Below are 22365 nucleotides of genomic sequence, written 5' to 3'. Positions count from 1 at the left end.
CTTTACTCTACGGATTCTCCTTTAACTGCCCCGCCACACTAAAATTTAAAAAAATATTCACACATGTCCGTTACATTTTCATAGGTGTTACCTCTTTATTTATTAATTAGTTTTCACTTAATGTTATAAATCAATTTTTCTTGTTTTCAATTTGCTTTCTTTGGTTATCTTTGCACGTCTGCTTCTACCATTCATTTAGTTTTAACACTCACTTTGCTTTCTTGGTAAATCTTTCCATACCATATTTTTTCTTTAATAGCTTTTTTTACAACATATCAACTGTTGACTTTCGACTTTACCATTATAGTTATTTATCTCTGGTTTAAACATAACTTAAATTTTATTTATGCTTTTTCATCAGTTTCAGGTTGGTTTTCCTTTTCCTCTGATTTGTGGGTGCTTTGTGTGTTTTTATTTCTGAATACTTTCTGTTTACGATTATTATTCATGCTATGATTCTGCAATTTTTCTACTTCTCAGTTTGTCGCGCTTTAGTTTTGTACGCCTTTCAATAAATAATTCAATATTTCCTCTTAGTAGTTTGTGTGTAGTTCGCCTTAGATCAGTTAACAATTTGCGGGGGCTCCCGTTAATAATCCTTCGAGTGTAATTTCTCTTTAAGTATCTAAGATGCAAAAGGTACATGAAAAAGTTGCACATATGTATGTAAGTTTGTTCATTAGAGTGAGTGGAGTTGAGTTGAGTTGAGTTGAGTTTGAGCGGCGTGGCTCCAGAAAAAGTTAGCTAAGCTGATCGAGTGAGTACATTCAAAGTTAAGTAGATGAACCCTTTTGAAGCAATGAAAAATTGTCAATATTTCGGGTTTAGTAAGTAGATGGAGACAACAGCGGGCGGGGGAGCGTTCAACTTTGCTTATTTCAAGTGGACTTACATCTAACATTTGTTGCACAGTTTCCTATAGCTTTTGCTTTTTACTCAGGTTACGGTTTAAGCGATTTTTGTGTTTTCTTTTTTTTTTTTAATAAACTTTCCTGTTTCTCTCCTGATCCGTTTCTATTATCCTTTAATCCCTCTGCTAACACTTTTAATAACAACCCGCAAACTTTAATATTTATTCCTGCCTATTCCTGGTCGTATTCAACAGACTATGTTCATATGAGTTCTTCTTACTGGCTGGATGCGATTCGTTTTTATGTATTTTTTTGAGAGTTTTTACTTTATTTAATTTTTGTTTATCCTTTATTTATAATTGAATAATCGCCACTGTACTTGCAACGGCCTCAATCGACTGGCAAGTTGAGCTCATTGTTTAAAAAATTAATTTCTTGCACTCTGAACATTTTGTCTATGTTTCTTCAACATTAGTCCTTAAATTTTGTTATTTTGGTTTTGATGCTTCTCCTTTTGTTTTTATTTTTTTTTTGTTTTGGTAAAATGCGTTCTTGAAAATACTTTGGGTTAACATTTAAATTGTAAATGGGTAACTGGCGCTTACGCCGGTTTTGCTATTTCACAAATATTATTAGACACAGGGCTTTATTAATACATACAAATCTGTGTGTTTATGCCTGCCTTTGCCTTGATTTTGTTTCTTTTTTTTATTTAGTTAACAACGCTGCTTATAGTTAATAAATTTTCTGTTATCCGTCCTTGCTCTTCTTCATTCTAGTTATTTATTTATTATTCATATAATGATTCCTTCTTCTGTGGTTGGATGAAATCAGTTGTAACAGAAACAAATCAGTAAGCCACACAAATAAGTTATTGAATAAATAATAATCATAGTAATAACAATAAAAGGATACTGATCAAATTTCGATGCGTTATGCTAAAATTTGCCTTCGGTTAGTTAGTTCATACATATATAGAATTTTGCTTTGAGTCTTTGGCTTTAAAATCAACACATAAACATTAATATTGTTTTATCTCCTAGTCATCCTATGCCACATAATTTCTTATAACTTTCCACTGCTTTCCCTCATTACGCTAAGTGTTTCATTTGTTGGATTTGTGTTTTTGTTCTTGGGTGTGGGCGTGGGTGTGTATTATATATGCCTTTAGTTTCACAATTTATATGGTTCATATAGGTGTATATATATATAATTTCTTTGACCTCCTCTCCATCGGCTTACAGACTAAACACATTTGTTTGTATTCATAATTTGTTTAGCATAAAATTAATATGATTCTCTTTAGACATTCTCTTCATTTTAGCTTTTTTTCTATGATTAATTTAGCGTTACATTCTCTTTGTTGGTAAATTGTAGGCAATTTGTATTAGGTGTTTGGCTTGAAATTGTTCTTTTCTTTTCTTTTAATTTTCATTTTTTTTTTATAAATATTTTTATGCGTAACAATAAGGTAATTTAAAAATAATATCGCTTTAATACTTGAGAAGGAAGTTGTGCAAATTTTAAATACATAAAACAAAATAAAAATAATAAATTTGTGCATCCAAATACATAGTGGATGTATTTATATTGTATTGTGTGTATATTGTGTGTATGGTACAGACGGCACATTGCGGCTATTGTGTTAGAAATTCCCTTGAGATTCGCTTTGGAGCAAGTGCCTCGCCTCCAGAAAAATACATAGATGCTGTCGGTCTGTGAGTGCGAAACATGAGATTCGACACGTCAACGTCAAACAATCAATAAATAACTAATAACAAAATGCACTCAGCCACTGGGCATTGACTAGATGGGGGTGGGGCTACTTAATTTCTTTTTCTTTTTTTTTTTTTTTGCTTTTTTGGCTGGCAAACAACATAAATAAATTTATATGGGAAAAAGGCTTGAAGCTTAAGAAGGTTAAGGATTTCGGGGGGAAAGTTTGGTTAACAAGGGCTTAACAATTCGTGTCCAGATGCGTTTGCAATATTCATGTTATGAAGCCTAGCAATTTCAGCAGTTTCGCACTGCCCACGACAATTGGCACTGGTAGTTGTGGATGTGGGATGAGTGATCTGATCCGATCTGAACCGATCCGCTGGAAACAGACAACAAATAAGCGTTCACCGGGAAGAGGTGGAGGAGATAAACTAAAATATTATTCAGCTTGTGCTAGGGTACACGCATGCGCCACACGCTGAATGACAGATCCAATCGGTCTGATCTGGATAGGATCCACCATCGGAGGATCCACTAATAGTGGCTCAGACCGGATCGCGACCAATCAAAGTGACGGGTGAACATGAACTGCGATCGATGGGCCTCTTAGTAGACTTTTCTCTCCGGTCCAAACTTGGGATTGACAAAAGAGAAGCCGGCGAATTCGTCCTGATTGATGCAGCGTATGACCTCGTTGCCAATCGGTGTCAGCACCGGATCCTCCTTGGTAAACTCCGCATCAAAATTGTTGGCATCACGCGGATTTTTCTATAAATGATTCGATTTGATTATAATTAGATACTTTTTAAAATTTATTTGAATGAAAACTTACCATTTTCGGTCGGAATGGCGGCTTTATATTGCGCTTCTCAAGCTCCTTCCAGTCGAGCTTGTTGAAAAATGGATGTTTGCGTATTTCGTTTTCATCTCCCGTACAGCCCAGACGCTGTTCCGGATTCTTGGTTAGAAAACCTGTTCAAAAAATATTAAATTATAAAAAATATAATACAGAGGCACTGCATCTACTTACCCTTTAGGATGGAAACGGCTTCGCGAGATAGCCAAACGGGGTACAGGACGTCATCGTGCATGATCGAGTCGAAAAGCTCGTCTTCATTGTCTGCCTCGAACGGCGGCTGTCCGGCCATCATCTCGTACATGAGCACACCCAGCGCCCACCAGTCGACAGATGCGCCGTAGTCCTGCTCCTTAAGGATCTCAGGGGCAATGTAGTCGGGCGTGCCGCAGAAGGTAGTGGTCAACATGCCGTTCATGATGCCCTCCTTGCACATACCGAAGTCGGCCAGCTTGCAATGACCCTCCTGGTCCAGCAATATGTTATCCAGCTTCAGGTCGCGATAGATGACGCCGTGGGCGTGGAGGAACTGCAACGCGAGTGTCACCTCCGCCGCATAGAAGGCTGCCCGAGCGGCCTCGAAGCGACGCGCCTTCTGGATCTGGAACATCAGATCGCCACCGTTGACGTACTCCATCACAAAGAAGAGCCGGTCCGGGGTCTGGAAACAGGAATGTAACGCAGTCAGGAAGGGATGATTGGCGGCCAGCGCCAGTATGCGCTTCTCCGTCATGGTGCAGTCGACGTCGTCGTCCTGGATGATGGCGTCCTTCTTCAGCACCTTAATGGCGTAGATCTCGTCGGTGCCCTTCTTCTCGGCCAGCATCACCTTGCCGAAGGAGCCCTTGCCCAGCACTTTGATAAAGTTAAAGTCCAGCAGGGAGCACTTGCCCGGCCGGGTCTCCCCGGTGGCGCCGCCCCCACCGCCGCCGGCCACTCCACCGCCTACCGCCAGGCTCATGCAACTGCTGCTGTTGTAGCCACTGGTCAGGGTCGCGGTGGAGGTGGCCAAACTGTCCGCCGAGAGCGTGCCACTGCGGAAGGACTGGCCCGGACCTGCCTCCCCATCGGGTCCCAGGGATGCGCCGTAATTGTCCTCGCCGCCCTGCTGGTTAAGATACTTGGAGCGTCGCGGCTGCTGCTTGTCCGGCGAAATGCCCAGCGAACTGAGGATCTCGGCCATCTGCTTCGTGTTGATGCCACAGGTGTTGGCCACGTTCTTCTGGCAGCGCTTGTGCACGTTCATGCCGCAGGTCTCGCACTGCAGGCCCTGCTTTATCAGCCCATAAAGGAGGGACCCGCAATGGTCGCAGAATGTGAACCGCTTGTAGCTGTGCACCACGAAGCGGTGCGGCATGTTCACATTGAACCTTTGGCCCGCCGGCACCACCTCCACTTTGGCTTGCTGTGATTCCAAAAATGAATAATTATTATTTTGGTGGATCGGTTGAGGGTAGACCACGGACTTACCTCATCTCGCATGCCCGGACACTTGGACACCACGGACATATGGCATTTCTTATGTACAACTAACGTGCAGACTAGATGGTTTTAATAGTTTGTGTTTCCGGGGAAGGGAGAGAAACCAAAGCAATACGATTAATAACCACACTTTGAGACTGGCGCTTCTCAGATCTTTGATGACAGAGTGCAAGGCAAAGTATAAAAAATCTATGGCAACTAAGCACTCCAGAAAAGAGATTGTCACATTTATATTGGATCTCAAAAAAGTATAAATTTTAATAATTTTATTAATTAAAATATAGCTTAAATTCAAAAACTATGACAATATCTTTTCGTAACTAAAACTCTAGACATACGAATGTGTATATTTACAGGATTTCGTTTAGCTCAAGCTTGAAACATTCAGGGTTAGACACAAAGTGGCCCTGGAGGACCAAAAACTGGTTAAAAAAAATCGTTGACAGTTTTAGATTTGTTTGTTTTTTTTGTGCAGTGTAATTATTCACATGTTGATCAGTGGAGTTTAGTTGAGTTTTGTGCTCGGTCTGTGCTCTAATTAGTTTTTCGGTGTACACCAAGTTTTAAACACAACACTTATGTATATGTTTCGTGCCAGATTTTGAAACAAGAACTACTTATGAGAGAGAAAAAATCGCAATAAGATATGAAAAACATCAAAAGATATAAACCTATATATTCTTTGACTCAAAAACGGTGAATCAGGATATAAAATAGGAACCTATTTCTATTATTTGACATTAATTAGGGTTTAAAACTTGCCTAAATCTTAATGTTCTAAAGATTTCAAGTGTTATACCCACAACATGCATAAAGATTTAAAAATACTCATTTTTTTTAACGACAGACGGACAAAATAATGGTTCTTAAATTAGAAAAAAGGACATTTCACTTAATCCCGAGTATTAATTAGTAAGTTGAGATGTTCATTCCATTTGATTAATTTTTAAGTTTCATGTAATGGAAACGAGAGCAGGACTCGTCCTTTTCGATTAGTGGTGCAGTGAGGAGAGGACCTGTGCCAGGACACTAGACTGTTTCCGAAGAATCATGACTCAAGCATGGAACGAGCAAGGTGATGGATGCATTGGGCAATGCGGAAGACTTCACAAATGGTGGCAGAGATTCATGCCACATGGTACAAGAAAAAAAAAAGGACAGGCTTAAGACTTGCAACCAAATGCTTTCGTTTCCCTAAGAGAAACTCAATGGCAACCACAGCGAACAACGAACAACGAACAACATCAAGAACAACGAACGAACGAAACAAGCAAATGCAAAGTGATATGAGATTTGGGCTTGATAGCTTGTCCAGGGGCTCCGAGGCTCCTGGAGCTCCAAAGCTACTAAGCTCCAAAGCGCCAGAGCTGAGCTGCTCTGGTTTTCCATTTAGTCTGAAGCAAAACACATACCTTGACATTGATAGCCTTGTTTACCAATTCCCCTGCAAAAAGGCAAGAAATTCCATGGCTATTGTATGTATATATATTTGGAAACTGAATGATTTGTTGTGTGTTTAATTGTGTTGTGAGTGCGAGTACTTTTGGATGAATGATAGAACCGCCGATGGAAGGAAGCCCACTGGAAATTAAATCCAAGCATGATACCAATGACCCCGCGACCCAAGCCAGCGAATAGAGCAACCCAAAAGGATGAGACCCGCATAAGGGAAATAAGGTGACCACCAGTTAAATGCCGATGCAAACTAGGAAAATAATAACTTGCTAATAGTGAGAGCCACCCACAAATAAGAGCCGAAATATGAGTCAGTGAATGATAGAGCCGATGATGATAGTGGATTAGATGATAGTGGATACATTAGAAACATAAAACCAGCCGATCGATCAAACCGTGTCCAATTCGATCAAACCAAATCAAATAAAATCAAAAATAGAGTCAGATGGTGAGAGAGATGTGTAGAATAAGGTCCCGAAACTAAATGCATGTTTAGATTAATCACTGCAGGATACAACTTGGGGATGTACGGAGATGTTCAACCCGGCTGTGAGTACGTATGTATGTGTACTGGACTGGACTGTTCACTTACCAGATAAACTCGCGGCAATGCGAACAGAAGGTGGGTTGACGCAAAAACGTTGCCATGAACTTGTGACCATTTACCTGGGAAAGGAAGTGGATATCATGTAAAAAGTGCAACTTTTAGAAAGATATTTAAGTAACTGACCTGGTGCACTCGACGTCGCATGGCACCGCGGCGGCGATTGAAGCCAGCGCGCTCTTTGAACTCCTTATTAACGGCCACGGTGTGCTCCACCTCGGCCTCAGCTTTGGCTTGATCTACAAGTATATGAAAGTAGTAATTATTTATTTATTTATTAAAAGAAATATATATTTTTACATACCATTACGATTTTTCAGCTCGATTATAACATGAATCTTGCCCTGAGGCTCCAAATTAACCTTGAAGATAAGAAAATAGTGATTTTTTAGAATAAAAGTCTGGGCTTTGACCCAAATCCCCTTTTAAAATAAATACCCAATAATTGAATGATTTCAAACATACCCATAGATCTTGCACAGCCGTCTCGCTCTGCATGAGATCCTCGAACGAGATGATGCAATTGGCAACAAAGTCATCTGGCGGCAGAGCGGCATCGTGGAAAACGGTCAAGTTGATGTTCTTGGCATTGTTCACATCGTGGACGAACTGCTCATTCCAAACAGGATCGAAGGTCTTTGGCCGGGTCGTGGCACGATCTAAATAGAAATATTCATAAAAATTAACTAAAATAACAAAAAAACATCTTAAAACAACTCACCAAAATGATTATCATCGACATCTATGGTCACGTAGGGATCTATGAGCTGCTCGTCGGCTAGTTTGCCAAAGGTAAGGTTGTGGCGCTTCTGGAAATCTGTGGGCCGCAGGCCACTCGCCTCGCACACCTTGATCTGCAGCTTTCCCGTAAACATGGTCGCCCGTTGCCCGTTGGTGCTCCCGCCTCTAGAATCGAGTCCCCGTGCGCCTGATCCTTGGTGTCCTCAGCTCCGCGTATGTCTGGTGTGTATGTAAGGGTCGGTGTATGCGGTCGGGAGCAGTGATGGCACTACTCAGCTGTGCTTGTGGTTTGCGGTGTGTGGGATGGTGATCTGTGGCGACGACAAGATCGGTTGAGAATTTATTAATGAAACGGTCGAGTGGCGCTGGCTTGCTGGCTGCTTTCTCTGTGGGGCAATGTTAGTGTAGGTCATTGACACCCATGAATGGCGTATGCGGTACACTCGATTCACTCTCAAGGTCGCCTGCCCCTCGAATCGTTGGAATTTATCTACATAGAGAATGTTCTACATTTGCGGTCAGGATAAGAGTGGTTTATGTATTTTATTTTGAAGTTAAAAGTATTAAATTATTAAATCATATTTCCAACCGAAAAATAATACAAGAAAACTTTCCTTATAAATATATACAAAAGGTTTTTGAAAACCGTGAACATTGTAATGGTTGAATAGTTTTTTTTTTTTAAATTTTAATATTTAATTTTTATTTTTAAATATAAACCAACATAGAACCACTAATATTTTTTCAACAATCGTGCCTGCTTATATTTGTGTGTGTACTAAGATGGGGCCATTAGGCAATCGCTCAAACGACAACAGTCCGTGAAACAGAAAATCGAAAATAGTACACGACCATCATCTGCTCTGCTAATATTTCTGGCATATAAATCATTCCAAGGAGTGCAACTTAGCTTGCTTCGCAATTCCCACACTGATGATTGTTTCTTTTTTTATTTTTTTTTGTGTGTACACTGCGCCAAATTTGCATCTCAATCCGTTAAGCAATTGGTGTACAAAGAATTTTCTAATTTCAGAATTTAATGGAAACAAGTGGCGACCATTTGCCAGCCCCATCCCCACCCCCCACACACGCTCTTACAAATAGAGAACTTTTCATTGTCATTTAGCTTTGATTACATATCATAATGCCTGCTTGCTCACTTTTTTATGCAAATTTCTGGTGTGCATGTATGGCACATACACACACAAACATAGGAGCCCAGGTTTTTTCGCAGATAAAACAACAAAGAGGGAATAACAAGCAATTCTAATGCTGCTCCCCAGGAACACACTTGCCCCCCAGCCACCCACCAATCCACTCGCGAGGCACGTCTCCCACGCACACCGAAAAGAACACTTTAAAAAACGCAACAAAGTGCGCCCAATTAACTAAATGTTCGACTATAATAAATCCAATTGGAAAATTTGTAATTTTCTAATTGGTGAAAACGAAGGCCTTCCAGCTGTCAGTTTGACACTAATGAGTGCTGCAAACGTAACCAGTGTTGGTAACTAGTGGTGGGTGATTGGCGGTTTTTTCAAAATCCCAATTTTTACTATCAGATATTCAGCATATTATCAGGGGCAATTTCACTAAAAAACTTGTATCTCATTTATTCACAGAAATTTGTTTTTTAAATAACGAAAAATGTCTAAAAAAGATGTAAACAATCAAATATTTGAAGTCTTGTTTATGTTTTTTTATGTATGTGCACTTTTTCCATTCTCGCTCTCCCTATTGTTGGTATATAGAGAAAAAATGTAGAGGCGAGGCGCGCAGAAGCTGATATATTAGAGAAAAGTGTTTCAGCTAGAATACTATACACACACGCACACAGTTACACGCACCCTGTTTGCACAGCGTTTCAATTGATTGGTATCTTGAGGAATTTCCTTGTTCTTTGACGAATTCGAGATGTTTCACAAAATCACAGTGTCCAGCATTTTCCGTTGCATAGCTGGCAACTTTTATATTTGATCTATCTTTTCTAAAAACGAAAGTTTTCACCACCCCAAAGAAAAGCAGCTTTTCCTCTTGCGCGAATTCCACTAAAAACGGTCACATTCCATTAGATTTTCTTTTTTACAAACAGTGTTGCAAAACTGATTTGCTAACAGAGCGTATGTTTACAGCTGTTAAAAATCTGTTAAATTAGGATCGATAGTGGAAATTTTATAATTAAACGAGTTATAACATTTTTAATTACCCATTTCAATTATAAGTAAAAACGATTATTATACAATTAAAATAAAAATATAAATGTTTCCTAGTAACTATCGCCAATTTTACGATAGTTTTTACGGTTTTCAACACTTACTTAAGTTAACAAAAGAAGAAGAAAATACATCAAATTTCAGAAAAGTAAATAAATAAAATAGCAACAAAATGAGTTCGGGGCCTATGCGCACGCCCGTTTCGCAGATCATCCACAACAAGGATGATCAGGATGCCGACGAGGAACCAAAGAAGAAGTCGCGCGAAGACTGGCGCAAGGCTAAGGAGCTTGAGGAGGCCCGAAAGGCCGGTACAGCTCCAGCTGCCGTTGACGAAGAGGGTCGCGACATCAATCCGCACATTCCCCAATATATTTCGAATGCCCCCTGGTACTATGGATCCCAGGGCCCCACGCTGAAGCACCAGCGGCCACAGCATGAGGACGAACGGGGCCAGCTTGACAAACGTGGACCGAAGGGTCTGGACACTACACGGATTGTTACCAAATTCCGGAAAGGTGCTTGCGAGAACTGTGGTGCCCTTACACATAAGCGGAAGGACTGCTTGGAGAGACCCCGTAAGGTGCAGGCTAAATATGCAGAGTCTATCCTTGTACATGACGAGCATCTGGTTAACGATGAAGCTGTTAACTACGATGAGAAGCGGGATCGCTGGAGTAGCTATGATCCTGCTAACCACCGGGAGATCATCGAGGAGTACGAGAAGGTAGAGGAGGCCAAACGACAACTGAAAGCCGAGAAACTCAAGAATGGTAGGATCTCAATGAAAGTCTTTTATCCCATCATGAGTTATGTATTTACTTAATTTATGTTTCGCAGATCCTGATGCCGAAATATCCGACGAGGAAGGTAACGAGGACAAGTATGTAGACGAAGTTGATATGCCTGGCACCAAGGTGGACTCCAAACAGCGTATCACAGTGCGAAACTTGCGAATTCGCGAGGACACAGCGAAATATCTGAGAAACTTGGACCCTAACTCTGCATATTACGATCCCAAAACGCGCTCCATGCGTGATAATCCCAATCCACAAGTTCCTGCAGAAGAGTAAGTAATATTTTCTTTATCAAACAAAGATAGACTAACGTGTGTGCCGTTCTAGGGCTGAGTTTGCTGGCGAAAACTTTGTACGTTTCTCAGGAGACACCACAGCGCAGGCGACCGCCCAGCTATTTGCCTGGGAAGCGCATGGTAAGGGAGTCGATGTACATCTGCTGGCAGAACCCACCAAGTTGGAGTTGCTCCAAAAAGAGTATGAGCAAAAGAAAGAACAGTTCAAGTCAAGTGTAAGTAAAGAGGTTAAATCCTTATGGATGAAATAAATAAGACCCTTTTCTTTCAGACAAAAACACACATTGTGGAGAAATACGGCGGTGAGGAGCATCTGCAGGTGCCTCCCAAGTCGCTTCTGCTCGCACAGACGGAGGAGTATATCGAGTATTCCCGCAGTGGCAAGGTTATTAAAGGCGTGGAGAAACCAAAAGCGCGTAGTATCTACGAAGAGGATGTTTACATCAACAACCACACAACAGTTTGGGGAAGCTTTTGGAATGCCGGTCGTTGGGGCTACAAATGCTGCAAGTCCTTCATCAAGAACTCATACTGCGTGGGCATGCAGGAACCTGAGGGTTATTCAGAAGCACATCCCACAAGCTCCACATCGGTAGCTGCACCAGAAGCCACTCATATTCCACCTAGATTGACAGAAAATACTCCCGAAAAGCCCGCCTCCGAAGTAGACTCAGCGCCAAGTTCGGAATCTTCGTCCTCCGAGGAAGAGGTGAAGCCTGAGAAAAAGAAGTCTAAGAAGAAATCGAAGAAGGGCGAAAAGAAGAAGAAGGCCAAGGAGCAGCGAAAGCAGAAAGAAAAGCACAAGGAGAAGGAAAAGAAAAATATCATTTCAGAGGAGCTGGACGACCGCAAGCGACCTTACAACAGCATGTATGATGTAAAGGCACCCACAGAGGACGAAATCGAAGAGTGGAAAAAGAAGCGTCCTCGTGCAGAAGATCCCATGCTCCAATTTATGTAGACAAACTATTAAAATTAATAAATTTTATAAAATTGTAAAGAGAAACACCTTTAATATTAAACTATCGCGTACTGCTCGTAAAGCAGCTCCCTGATCTTATAGTACTCTTCCGAAATGCAGCCTTCCATGGCCACCTTGCCGGCATCAACACGTCTGAGGGCCAGGGTGCCATTGCTGCACCACAACACACCTCCTGAGAACTCAGAGTTGATGTTGTTTCGCATGAGAATCTGCTTGAAATCGGAGAGTTTCAGCTCGTTGATGAGGACAGAGTTGTGCACAGGAATCTCGTCCTCGGCCAACGTCTCTAGCGTCAATGTTTTGGCCTCTTGGGCACTATTATCCTGTTCAACAGTCACATCCATTGCAGCATCGATAGCTTTCAGGCGCATGCCCAAGCGACCGTCCACCCAGGCCACTTCCGCGTCCTTGCCCTTCTGAAACTGCAGTTGCGAGACAAGTCCCTCGGTGAGGCGCACCTGGTAGATATGAATCTCAGTAGTCACATCGATGATCTCACCCTTTTGGGGCGTAAAGACGCGGGCTCCAACGTTCTGCTCACAATGCTTGGCCACCACCTGGGTGCCCTCTGCAGTTCCATGAATGACAATTACTCGCCGTGGGCGCAGCTGCGATAGAATCTTCAGCATCGACTCACCATCAGAGCGGCCTTCAAAGTCGATTCTTTGTATTTGGGCATTCACTTCTATGGTCTTTCGCTGGTTTATCAGCTTAGTAGGCTTTTCCAGAAGCTGGACATCGGTATCACCAACGTTTCCATTAGTCTGGTGGTCTATACCCGTGCCCGGTTCCTCCTTTTTGACGTTCTCTTTGTTCTGCTCCTCCATGGGTACGAAATCGTAGCCACTTGTGTCCGCGATGCGGTAGTCGTCCAGGTTGATGATCTCTCCGTACTCATCGTACTTGACTTTTTCTTCATGATAGGGGAACATCACATGATGGCGCTTGTTGGACTTGAAGAAACCCGAATGGTGACGACCCTCCGGACGGACTACAATGTCATGCTTTCCTGTGATCACGCTCATCTCAATATCATCCTCAGATTCTGAGCTACTTTCCTCTTCCACGTCTGGCTTTACTATCAGCGGGTTGAGCTTCTCTCCTTGAGTTCGCAGGTACTCGTCCAACTCGGCGCCCTCCAGTTCCACCCTGCGCCTGATGTCCAGCTCTATTTGTCTTCCCGGAGTGGAGTTTTCTACCAATTCCATCGCCAAAGTTCCAGGAGAGGTGCGAGTGGTTAGAATAATGCTGTTGTTGGAATTGCTCGCCCACTGAACAAAGAGGTCTCTGGTGAAGCCACTTTCCAGATCAGGAGTACTGGCTAACACCACTTTTGGGCCCGCTGGCAGCTTGTAGATATCCGCTAGGGAATGGCACAGCTGGATATGTTTAAATTGAAAAGGATTGTTGCGGGCTCCTTCGAAAGCTTTTGTAAGCTTGTCGCTCATCCATTCGATTTGTGATTTTGCAAACTCTATGACATTGTAACTGACATTATTCAGTAGCGCCAGCGAGTAGGCCATCAGCCCCGACTCCTTGTTCTTCCACAGTTGGTCCAGCATGTGGGCTAACTCCAAAACTCTTCCAGCAGTGTCTACCGCAATCAGCACGTTGCCATTATTTCTCACTGTCTGAAGGATGTTGGTCATAAGCTTTTCATCGCGGGCCCTTCGCCTGGCCTGCTGGTACTGCGCATTGTAAGCGTCCGTAATGAGAAGTGACGGTCTCTGCAGACGGTCCAACTCACATCCGCTCAGGTGGCGCTCCTTTTTGTGATTAAAGTCCGTCGCATACACAATGTCCTCCTCACCGACCTTGACAATCTTCCAGATAGTGCCGCCGATCATGTGTCCTGCATTCAGAGGTGTTATAGATATTCCGTAGCCCTTTCCTTTGAGGGAAACAGTTTGATTATATTTCAGTTGGGTGATCTTTTCGAAGGCTGTATCCACGTCGTCCAGTGAGAAGAGATCAAAGTCTCCCATATTAAAGTGCGACATGTACAGGTCGTACATGAACATTTGACCCATCTTAAAAACTGGAATGGTGGCGTAGATGGGGCAATTGAGACCCAGTTTGCCCACAAGATAGGGAAGAGCACCCAGGTGATAGGCATCCGGGTGGGAGAGCAGCACGGCATCTAAGGTGTGTACTTGTCTACAAGAAGTAGGATTGATGTTAGTTTGAGTCGTTCGTTGTCTTGTTTCTATGCTACCTCTTCAATTCCTTAATAAAGTTTGGATCGAACTTTTCGTCCCATCCGCAGTCCAGTAGAATCCTCACATCGTCGATTTGGAGAATGTAGCACGGCGGGGACTCGTCCATAGCCCCCGATATGGTGTGTAGTTTAATAATTGAAGTCATTTTGATGTCCTTTACTACGGCAACATCTGCAAATTATAAAAATGCATCAAAACTACAGATTTCTTAAACGCGGCTGCCGGTCCAGGGATGGAAAATAAGCAAAGACAGTGTTACTAAACGTTTTCAGAAAGTCAGTTTCCTTTACAGTAGATACCTATGAAATAAACATACAATTTTCTGTTATTTTTATCAATAACTTTTTTAATCCATCGATAACAAAGTTCCATTAATAACTTTTTTAATCCATCATTCTTATTTGAAAGGGGTTTGGTACTCATACAACGACACATCACTTGGTTTTATGCAATTCATAAAATATTTGCATAATCTTATCAGATAAAAATCCCCTTATCCAACGCTTTGAATGGCAGTGAATTACCGTCTTGAAAAACCAGCTTGTTTAGAGTCTAATATTATTTTAGTAATCTTACGATATCTTATAAAAGTATTTTTCTTTATATACCTACAAAAACAGATTTGATTAATTTTTATCTAAAGTTTAAAAGTTTTTTAAAAATATATATTAGCCCCCACATAAAGGCTTTACTGTAGAAAGCCGCGCCAAAGACTGTGGGGTGTGTTTCATTTTCCAACCTTGGTCGTCAGCTGTTTGCTTACCAATAGCCCGCGATTCACTCACGCTTGTCACCATCAAGAGGATGAGGAGTTTTTCTAGATTTCGGCCTCGATCCCGATCTTCCTGAGCGCTAGTGTTCCCGCTAAACGATGTTCTTGCGACTCTGGCATCGGAGCTTCCACATCCATGACCTTCTTTTCGCCATTGGATTGATCACGCTCATAGTTTACCTGGCACTGCCCTTCCGGTTCGCGTCTCACTACGAGTACATCGAGGGATCACGGATCGAGGCGGCTTTGGTCCAGCAAGTTACTCGAAATATATCTCTTCAGGGGGTGTTCGAGTGCAGATACGTTGAGGTTCTGGAGGAAAACCGATTTGTGTACAATCTTGCTCACTACCATGAGGCTGTTCATCGTCAGGAGGAGATTCGTCCCGGTGGCGAGTTTCGGCCAGAGCAGTGTCAGGCCAAGTACAGCACTGCCATCATTGTTCCCTATAGGCAACGAGAGGAGCAACTGCACACCTTTCTCACCTACATGCACAACTATTTGCGCCAGCAGCTGATCCATTATCGGATTTTTCTGATTGAGCAGTTCGACCATAAACCTTTCAACCGGGCAATGCTCTTCAACATTGGGGCACAGGTAGCGGCTGAATATGGGTTCCCCTGCTTGGTGCTCCACGACGTGGACCTGCTGCCACTCAACTCGGGTCAGATGTATGCTTGCACACCACTGCCCCGACACATGTGTTCGGCCCTGGATCACTGGCGCTTTCGGCTACCTTATCGAGGGCTATTTGGCGGCGTGGTGTCCATCAACACCGTCCAGTTTCAGCAGATTAACGGGATGTCAAACCTGTACCATGGTTGGGGCGGCGAGGACGATGATCTCTACGAGCGTCTAGTGGCGCTGGGTATCGATATATGTCGTTTTGCACCGGAGTTTAGCGAGTACACCATGTTAAAACACAAGCCGGAGCGGCCCAACGAGAACCGAGTGGCCCTGCTTAGGGCTGCTACACTTCGCCAGCACTCTGATGGACTCAACTCCCTGGTCTACAAGGAGGTAGAACGCCGTATGCACAGCCTATTCACTCATGTCCTGGTGGAGACCTGAGGAGGATACCAGTATTTGTTATCTAGCTTGTAGGCCAATTGTTTTTGTAGCCAAAGATTTTGGTGCACTTAAGCTTAGCAATTATGGATTAACGGCAGCCTTAGACAATGCGTTCCGATTTGCTCGTGATATATGTATATCTCACTCACTAGGCTAAGCTGAAAGTTCGGGAGGATAGTTATAAAAATCTGTTAACTAAACACAAGAGAAAGATCTCAGCAAAAATAGATATCGCCAAAGATATCATCTTGAGCACTTTCTGCGTCTATCATTAATAAATGGATTTAAATTTAAACTTAAGGGTTTTGTTTGGGGGTTTGTTTATAACAATTAAAAATCAAAAGAGTGTACGGTTTGAATCGGTCGCCAAGAAAATCAACCTAGTGTTGCATTGAATCGGTTGATCGAAGATCGTTGCTTTGGAATACGAAAACATATTCGTAATCATGACTATCATCACAAGCAGTAAACGACTAGCTGCTCGCGGCTTATCGAGGGTTCAATGATCATTTTCTGTTGATTTTAGACGCTCACCATGGGTTTCGTTCAGTCTTTCCTTAAAAAAATCGTATATTCTGTCATAATTCTGGGCGCTATATATTTCCTTCCTGGACTACCGCCTAAAACGACTTTTCCGTTTAAGGAATATGTGTAAAATGATGGATTTCTCATTTTAAACTTTTACTAAACTAATGTTTTCAGTATCAAACCCCCAAGGGAGCTTACTGGGGTTCTTCAACTAAATTCTCATCTTGATGGAGCGAGACATTTATTTAAGGATCAAGTTTTTGGCCCGGAGAACCTTCTTCCCGGAAACGACGGCTTATACACGGGCATCTATGGAGGAGAGGTCTTGAAGTTGAATATAGAAGATAAACGTCTTGAAGCGGTGACCAAAGTGGGCAAGCCTTGTGGTAAGTTCATTCAATATTTGACCTTTTCACGCTTTTCATAGAGAATTGTTCTTGTAGATTATATTTACGACCTGGAAGTATGTGGATATCCTGTGGGTTTGGCTTTGGACACCAAGGGGAACAATCTGATTGTGGGTGATGCCTACTATGGATTATGGGAAGTCAACTTGGAAACGAAAAAGAGGACTCAGTTGGTGTCCCCGGAAGACATTCTCCCAGGCACAAGAGTTCATCGACCGGCTCGACTATTTAACAGTGTGGCAGTTAGCCAGAATGGGGATATTTATTGGACTGATTCCCTATCCGATGATGTATCTTTGGTTCTGTTTGCCAATCCTTCTGGGCGGTATGTATTACTTATAATCGTTAAATAATATTATGAATCTACACTATATAAAACATATATTTTTAGTCTCTTTAGATACAATCGAGAGCAGAAGACCAACGAAGTACTTTTGGACGGACTTGCCTTTGCCAACGGATTAGCTTTAAGCCCCAATGAAGATTTCGTTGTCGTAGTCGAAACAGCAGCCATGCGGTTGTTGAAATATTATCTTAAAGGACCCCGAGCCGGTCAAACCGAAGTTTTTGTGGATGGTTTGCCCGGTCTGCCAGATAATCTCACCCCGGACTCGGAGGGAATTTGGGTGCCTTTAGGCATGTCGGTGGACACTGAGAATCCCAATATCTTTGCCAAATTGTCGCCATATCCAAATTTACGGTTCTTCCTTTCCCGTATGGTGGCTCTGATTCAACTTCCTTTTAGATTGTTCAACAGCATATTTCCCAACAATTTGTCTGTCCATTTGTTTCACTCAGCAACTTCTTGGTTCAGCAGCTTGTCGCCCAATCGCACCACAGTGCTACGGGTGGATTGGAACGGCAACATAGTGAAAGCCTTTCACGGATTTGATAGATCAGCAGCTGGGATATCGCATGCCGTGGAATATAAAGGCCACCTTTATCTGGGTTCGCCATTCAATCCTTATATAATCCAGGTGAAATTACCGGAAACTGATGAAGAGCCTAAAAATAAACAAGTTTAATAATAATGATTGAAGCATCGTTTAAAAATACACAGATTACTTAACCAATAATCCCAGGATTAAGGTTAACACAAAAACTGTCTTTGATTGATATATTTTGTAAAATTTAAGTAAGGAGCAATTGCACAATGCACAGAACATGGTTGGTTGGCTTTCTCTCTAGCTAACAATAATACATATTCTATTTAACTACATGCATTCGTATCGTTTCACATTTGATATCGGTTGCGGAATGTGTCAACGAGGGATTCTTGTTAAAATCTACATAATTTAATTTAAAACATGTCTAACAAACACGCACACACTTAAACGGGACAGTCACACTCTTGTATAAATACATTTATATATAATTTTATATATGAATATGCGAATATTAAATTGAGCCGATTTGTGATTTAAAAATGTTGGAACGAAAATATGGGAAATTTGTGCTTATACTCCCATTACTTATCTCGATTCCAGGTTCTACAAATCGACTCACACTAGTGTATATTAGTTAGTTGCCTTGTATATTTTATGTATATGGAATATTCATTTCTATCGGTTATTGGCTACGACTGCGTCTAGTTCAAAAAGTTAAGGATGTCTTGCTGGGAGAGTGCGTTGAGGTTCTGATTATCCGCCGGCTGCAGAGGTTTTGTCTGGGGCATTAGCGGGAGGGCTTGACTTGGGTTTCCCATACTCAGTTTCTGCTGTTGCTGCTGCTGTTGGATGTTGTTAAGACTGTAGTTGGTTGGGTAGATGTAGTTAACAGTTGGCTGTTGAACCGTATACATGTTGGCACCGTTGACATTGCTTGGCTTCGCTGCTCCGCCACTGTTGCCTCCTCCACCGAAGGGATCCAGGTCGTCCAACGAAGAAAAGTTGTTGTTGCTGGACTGAGGGGATGCTAGTTGATGGTTCATCACCAACGGATTGGCGCTGTGCCAGCCGTTATTGGTTTGTACTTGCACAGGAGTGGCAGATGGAGGAGGAACTGATGGTACCGTCGACGTCCCCAGGCCTGTTAGGTTGCTCTGCATCATGGAGGAGAGAATGTCGGGCTTGGCTGCTGTGTGCGTTATTCTGGAATAACAAAATGTTTCTTGAGTGTCATCTTCATTTTTCATCCAGGATAAGTTCCTACTTGAGCTGTTCTTTGGCTTTGACAGGAGCAAGGGTGGTGTTAGTCGGTTTTGGCTGGCCCACAGAAAACCCGGAGAACATGTCATCGTTGCCCTTGTTGCCATTGGTGGCACCACTAGAGGATAGTGTACTTGTTTCGAGCTCGTTAGCCAATATTTCGGAAGCATCTTTGGGTCTTTTTGGAAAGTAAAATGATGAGTACTTTTAATAAATTATTAGCGAATTACTTACTTATTGTCTCTTTGAATTGTGGATAGTTGCTGCAGTTTTTCACGCTGCTCCAACTCCACACGGCCCAGCATTTCTTTTATAAGGGCTACAATAGTGTTGAATTGAGCTATGGTCAGACCATTTTCCACACTCAAGGGGACTAGGTAGGGAATGCATTTGTGGGCCATCACATCCTTCGTTATGCCCAGCTTTGTGTTGGTCATAGCAATCTTGTAGATACCTAATAATAAATAATATATGAAAATGCGGCTAGCATTATATTTCTTGAACTCACCTATGATTCCCATAATAATAGCAGGTTCGCGGCTCTGAATTTGCTGCAGGAAAGGCAGAATCTCGTCCAGCACCAGCCACTTGTCTAGGTTTTCCAGCAGCTTGCCAATGGATATAAGACAGTTCACTTTTACGGACACATTGCTGCTCTGCAAGCACAATTTCTTAATGCGAGGCAACACCGAGTTCTTCATAGCATTGTAGTCTATCAGTGTGGAAAAGGTCGGGAGCACAGCCAGGCATAGGTCCTGAATCTGTGGCATATCGCATTCCAAAGACCGATACAGTAGTGGCAGCACACTCTGCTTTACCTCCTCCGCTGGTGTGAGTTTCAACAGTAGATCCATTTTCTGCATAAAGATCAGCAGTATCTGAATGGGATCCGTCAGCTTGAAGATCGGTTTAAGATGGGGTAGAATATGATCACAGTACTCCTTTTGGCTGCTCATCTCAGCGATGAGCAGAACATTGGGCAGTACAAACGGAATCATTGGCGAGTTGACAAACTCCTTAACCAAATACGGCAGAATCGAGTGTAGATTGACGCGATGCGGCAACGTGGGAATAATTTGGGGCAGGCCCTTGTAGAACTTTGACTTTTGCAGGTTGTCCCACTGGTACAGAGAATCTAGATAGCTGAGGGTCTTCACTCCCACGTCCTGGAAGTAGGTGATTTGCTTCAGCTCGTGCAACTTCGGGCGCAGGCTGGCACTGGGATGCAGAAGAGCTTTAAGGCTTTCGGTTAAATCACCAGGCACGGCGTTCATGGGCGGGTACTTGCGCTGGTTCAGTTCATTGGCATAGCGCCTAAAGCCACTGTAATCGCTGCCAAACATTTTTAATGGTTTACCGGAGTAAATCGTAAAAATCAGCACACCTGAAGAGGGAAAAATATGAGATAACTTTGCTTCAATTTTAAAAACATTTACAAGAGTTTACCCAATGAAAATAGGTCACTGTCCGGCGTGTTGATGCTATTCAAGGCCACCTCCGGTGCGGTGTATTCAAGACTAGGTTGTGCCAGGACATGCAGTGAGGTCGTGTACTCTCGGAACGGCCAGTGGGGAGTTCCATCTGTTGCTGGCTGGTTGGCGATGCAAAAGTCGAAGCCGAACAGTTTCCAGCTGCGGTTTTTATTGATCACAATCGTCTCCGCGCTGATATTACGATGTACGATCTTGGCATCTTGGTGAAGGAACTGCAAGCCATCAAAAAGCTGAAGCAGACCGTGACGTATTTCCACGTCGTAGAGCTTCTTGTCAGATCGCACAGAATCTCCGACTACATTGGCCAGTGATGCAAAAACCGGCTCTGTGGCAAAGGCCAGTGAATCGCGGCTCTCCTCCAACGGGTGCTGTACAGTGAGAACATGGGGATGACGAATCTTGGTCAGCTGTTGCACTCCCCGACGAAGCGTTTCCAGCATTGTCTCCCTATCGTCTTTGGACCACCGCTCCAGGGATTTTTTCTCAAAGACGAAAACCGAAACTTCCTGCTTGGTGCTCTTCTTATAGCCATTGTACACCTTCCACATCAGACCTAAGGGATGTCATTTGGGTTTCAATATGTTTATACTCCTACAGGGAGTAGCTCCAAGAACTCACCAACTCCGGCAGTGCATACTTGGTCCAGCACTTCGTACTCGCGGGTCACGTTGTTTCCTGGCAGAACACCGGACAGCGTGGACACCGTCTGCACGGCTGTCGAGTAGAATTTGTTTATCATATCCATCCTGGTGGGAAATTGCACCTGCGAACCCACAAGTCAGTGCAAAATTCTTTTTGTTAGTAATCAATATTGTTAGAGTGGGCGTGAGCGCCCCCTCAACATGGGATTTTTAAGAAAATGCTGAAACGGTCTTACTTAATACTTTTTGTAGAGCACGCAAGTTATCAGCCACATATTAAATGTAATTGAAAAACGTTAATGGATGTTACGGACAATTTTAAATTATAATACTTTTAATAAATTTCATAAAATTTATTTAAAAACAAAATACTGAAACTAAAATTAATACCAGCATTTTTGCAGTGTTGCAAAGTACTGACATTTTTAAATACAGAAATGGCCGTTATTGTTTTTTTTTTACAAATTAGTTTTTGGGTTTTTGTTCCGCAGTGTATTTAAAAATAAAAAATAAGCTCAACAGGTAATTTTTATTGTTGTTTATTTTTGATTAAATCAATGTCTGTTGACATTACGCTGGTGGTCTCAGTGCTTCCCTAGGTGGTCTCACAACAAAGATTTAATAATCAAATTTGTATTCCACAGATAAGTGTTTCGATCGTTTGGACAGCGGTTTGCATAGAAAAGTATCTTAATTATGACCAAATCGGTTTCATAACATTCCTTTTTTCTTTTGACTGTTTATATTTAAAGAACTAAAGAAACAACTAAACAATACGAATGAGAACCTCCTATAAATTCTATAGGATACTTCCGATTATAAAGATACATCCAACTTCCTAAAATTTTTAAGCGGAATACCTCCAATGATTTGTACACCGATTTAACATTAATCTGCATCAAAATCTGAAGACAACAAAATTTTTCGATTTTTTGTAAAATTTTCTGGAGGACCCCTTCAAAAATTGGGAAAATGCATGGCCATATCTTTGTCAATACTTATCCGATTCTTGACCGGAATATCTTAAACGATTAGTAGATCGATTTTCTATCAATTTGCATCAAAATCTGGAGACAAAATAATTTTTCGAT

The 22365-nt window shown here is 42.3% G+C and overlaps 6 protein-coding genes across 13 annotated transcripts; 3 read left to right on the top strand and 3 right to left on the bottom strand.

Moving 5' to 3' along the window:
- Nucleotides 1-70: 70 nt before the first annotated feature.
- Pkc98E (Protein kinase C) lies at nucleotides 71-9770 on the bottom strand. Of its 7 annotated transcripts, none has more exons than XM_070282172.1 (11): nucleotides 9544-9770; nucleotides 7689-8019; nucleotides 7433-7626; nucleotides 7272-7329; nucleotides 7094-7206; nucleotides 6956-7029; nucleotides 6321-6352; nucleotides 4897-4967; nucleotides 3601-4831; nucleotides 3403-3542; nucleotides 71-3338 (listed from the first exon to the last, which is right to left on the bottom strand). In XM_070282172.1, exons 2-11 carry the CDS (start codon nucleotides 7840-7842, stop codon nucleotides 3177-3179), a joined length of 2229 nt encoding a protein of 742 aa, XP_070138273.1. In that variant the 5' UTR covers nucleotides 7843-8019; nucleotides 9544-9770; the 3' UTR covers nucleotides 71-3176. The 7 variants fall into 7 exon arrangements, with proteins under 7 accessions (XP_070138273.1, XP_017092055.2, XP_070138276.1 ...); XM_017236566.3 differs by having other exon boundaries at nucleotides 9556-9770; XM_070282175.1 differs by having other exon boundaries at nucleotides 9719-9753.
- A 247-nt stretch (nucleotides 9771-10017) lies between these two features.
- Slu7 (Pre-mRNA-splicing factor Slu7) lies at nucleotides 10018-11995 on the top strand. The gene is made up of 4 exons (XM_017236713.3): nucleotides 10018-10694; nucleotides 10762-10990; nucleotides 11046-11229; nucleotides 11286-11995. The coding sequence occupies exons 1-4, from the start codon at nucleotides 10094-10096 to the stop codon at nucleotides 11973-11975; spliced, it is 1704 nt and encodes a 567-aa protein (XP_017092202.2). The 5' UTR covers nucleotides 10018-10093; the 3' UTR covers nucleotides 11976-11995.
- Nucleotides 11996-12012: 17 nt separating this feature from the next.
- Cpsf100 (cleavage and polyadenylation specificity factor subunit 2) lies at nucleotides 12013-14463 on the bottom strand. The gene is made up of 2 exons (XM_017236712.3): nucleotides 14212-14463; nucleotides 12013-14153 (listed from the first exon to the last, which is right to left on the bottom strand). The coding sequence occupies exons 1-2, from the start codon at nucleotides 14358-14360 to the stop codon at nucleotides 12032-12034; spliced, it is 2271 nt and encodes a 756-aa protein (XP_017092201.1). The 5' UTR covers nucleotides 14361-14463; the 3' UTR covers nucleotides 12013-12031.
- A 496-nt stretch (nucleotides 14464-14959) lies between these two features.
- Nucleotides 14960-16353, top strand: beta4GalNAcTB (beta1,4-N-acetylgalactosaminyltransferase B). Its single transcript, XM_017236131.3, has one exon. It carries the CDS (start codon nucleotides 15087-15089, stop codon nucleotides 16056-16058), a length of 972 nt encoding a protein of 323 aa, XP_017091620.1. The 5' UTR covers nucleotides 14960-15086; the 3' UTR covers nucleotides 16059-16353.
- A 155-nt stretch (nucleotides 16354-16508) lies between these two features.
- Ssl2 (Strictosidine synthase-like 2) lies at nucleotides 16509-18018 on the top strand. The gene is made up of 4 exons (XM_017236750.3): nucleotides 16509-16709; nucleotides 16761-16972; nucleotides 17030-17318; nucleotides 17385-18018. The coding sequence occupies exons 1-4, from the start codon at nucleotides 16594-16596 to the stop codon at nucleotides 18016-18018; spliced, it is 1251 nt and encodes a 416-aa protein (XP_017092239.2). The 5' UTR covers nucleotides 16509-16593.
- A 78-nt stretch (nucleotides 18019-18096) lies between these two features.
- LOC108122195 (SCY1-like protein 2) lies at nucleotides 18097-21636 on the bottom strand. Of its 2 annotated transcripts, XM_070281125.1 has the most exons (7): nucleotides 21511-21636; nucleotides 21252-21396; nucleotides 20587-21186; nucleotides 19649-20524; nucleotides 19375-19594; nucleotides 19145-19318; nucleotides 18097-19083 (listed from the first exon to the last, which is right to left on the bottom strand). In XM_070281125.1, exons 2-7 carry the CDS (start codon nucleotides 21376-21378, stop codon nucleotides 18582-18584), a joined length of 2499 nt encoding a protein of 832 aa, XP_070137226.1. In that variant the 5' UTR covers nucleotides 21379-21396; nucleotides 21511-21636; the 3' UTR covers nucleotides 18097-18581. The 2 variants fall into 2 exon arrangements, with proteins under 2 accessions (XP_070137226.1, XP_017092238.2); XM_017236749.3 differs by lacking the exon at nucleotides 21511-21636 and having other exon boundaries at nucleotides 21252-21467.
- Nucleotides 21637-22365: the final 729 nt, after the last annotated feature.

The sequence above is a fragment of the Drosophila bipectinata genome, chromosome 3R (genome assembly GCF_030179905.1).
Source record: "Drosophila bipectinata strain 14024-0381.07 chromosome 3R, DbipHiC1v2, whole genome shotgun sequence".
Lineage (NCBI taxonomy): Eukaryota > Metazoa > Arthropoda > Insecta > Diptera > Drosophilidae > Drosophila > Drosophila bipectinata.
Note: the sequence above shows the minus strand (reverse complement) of the source record. Positions and strands in the feature narration are given on the sequence as shown.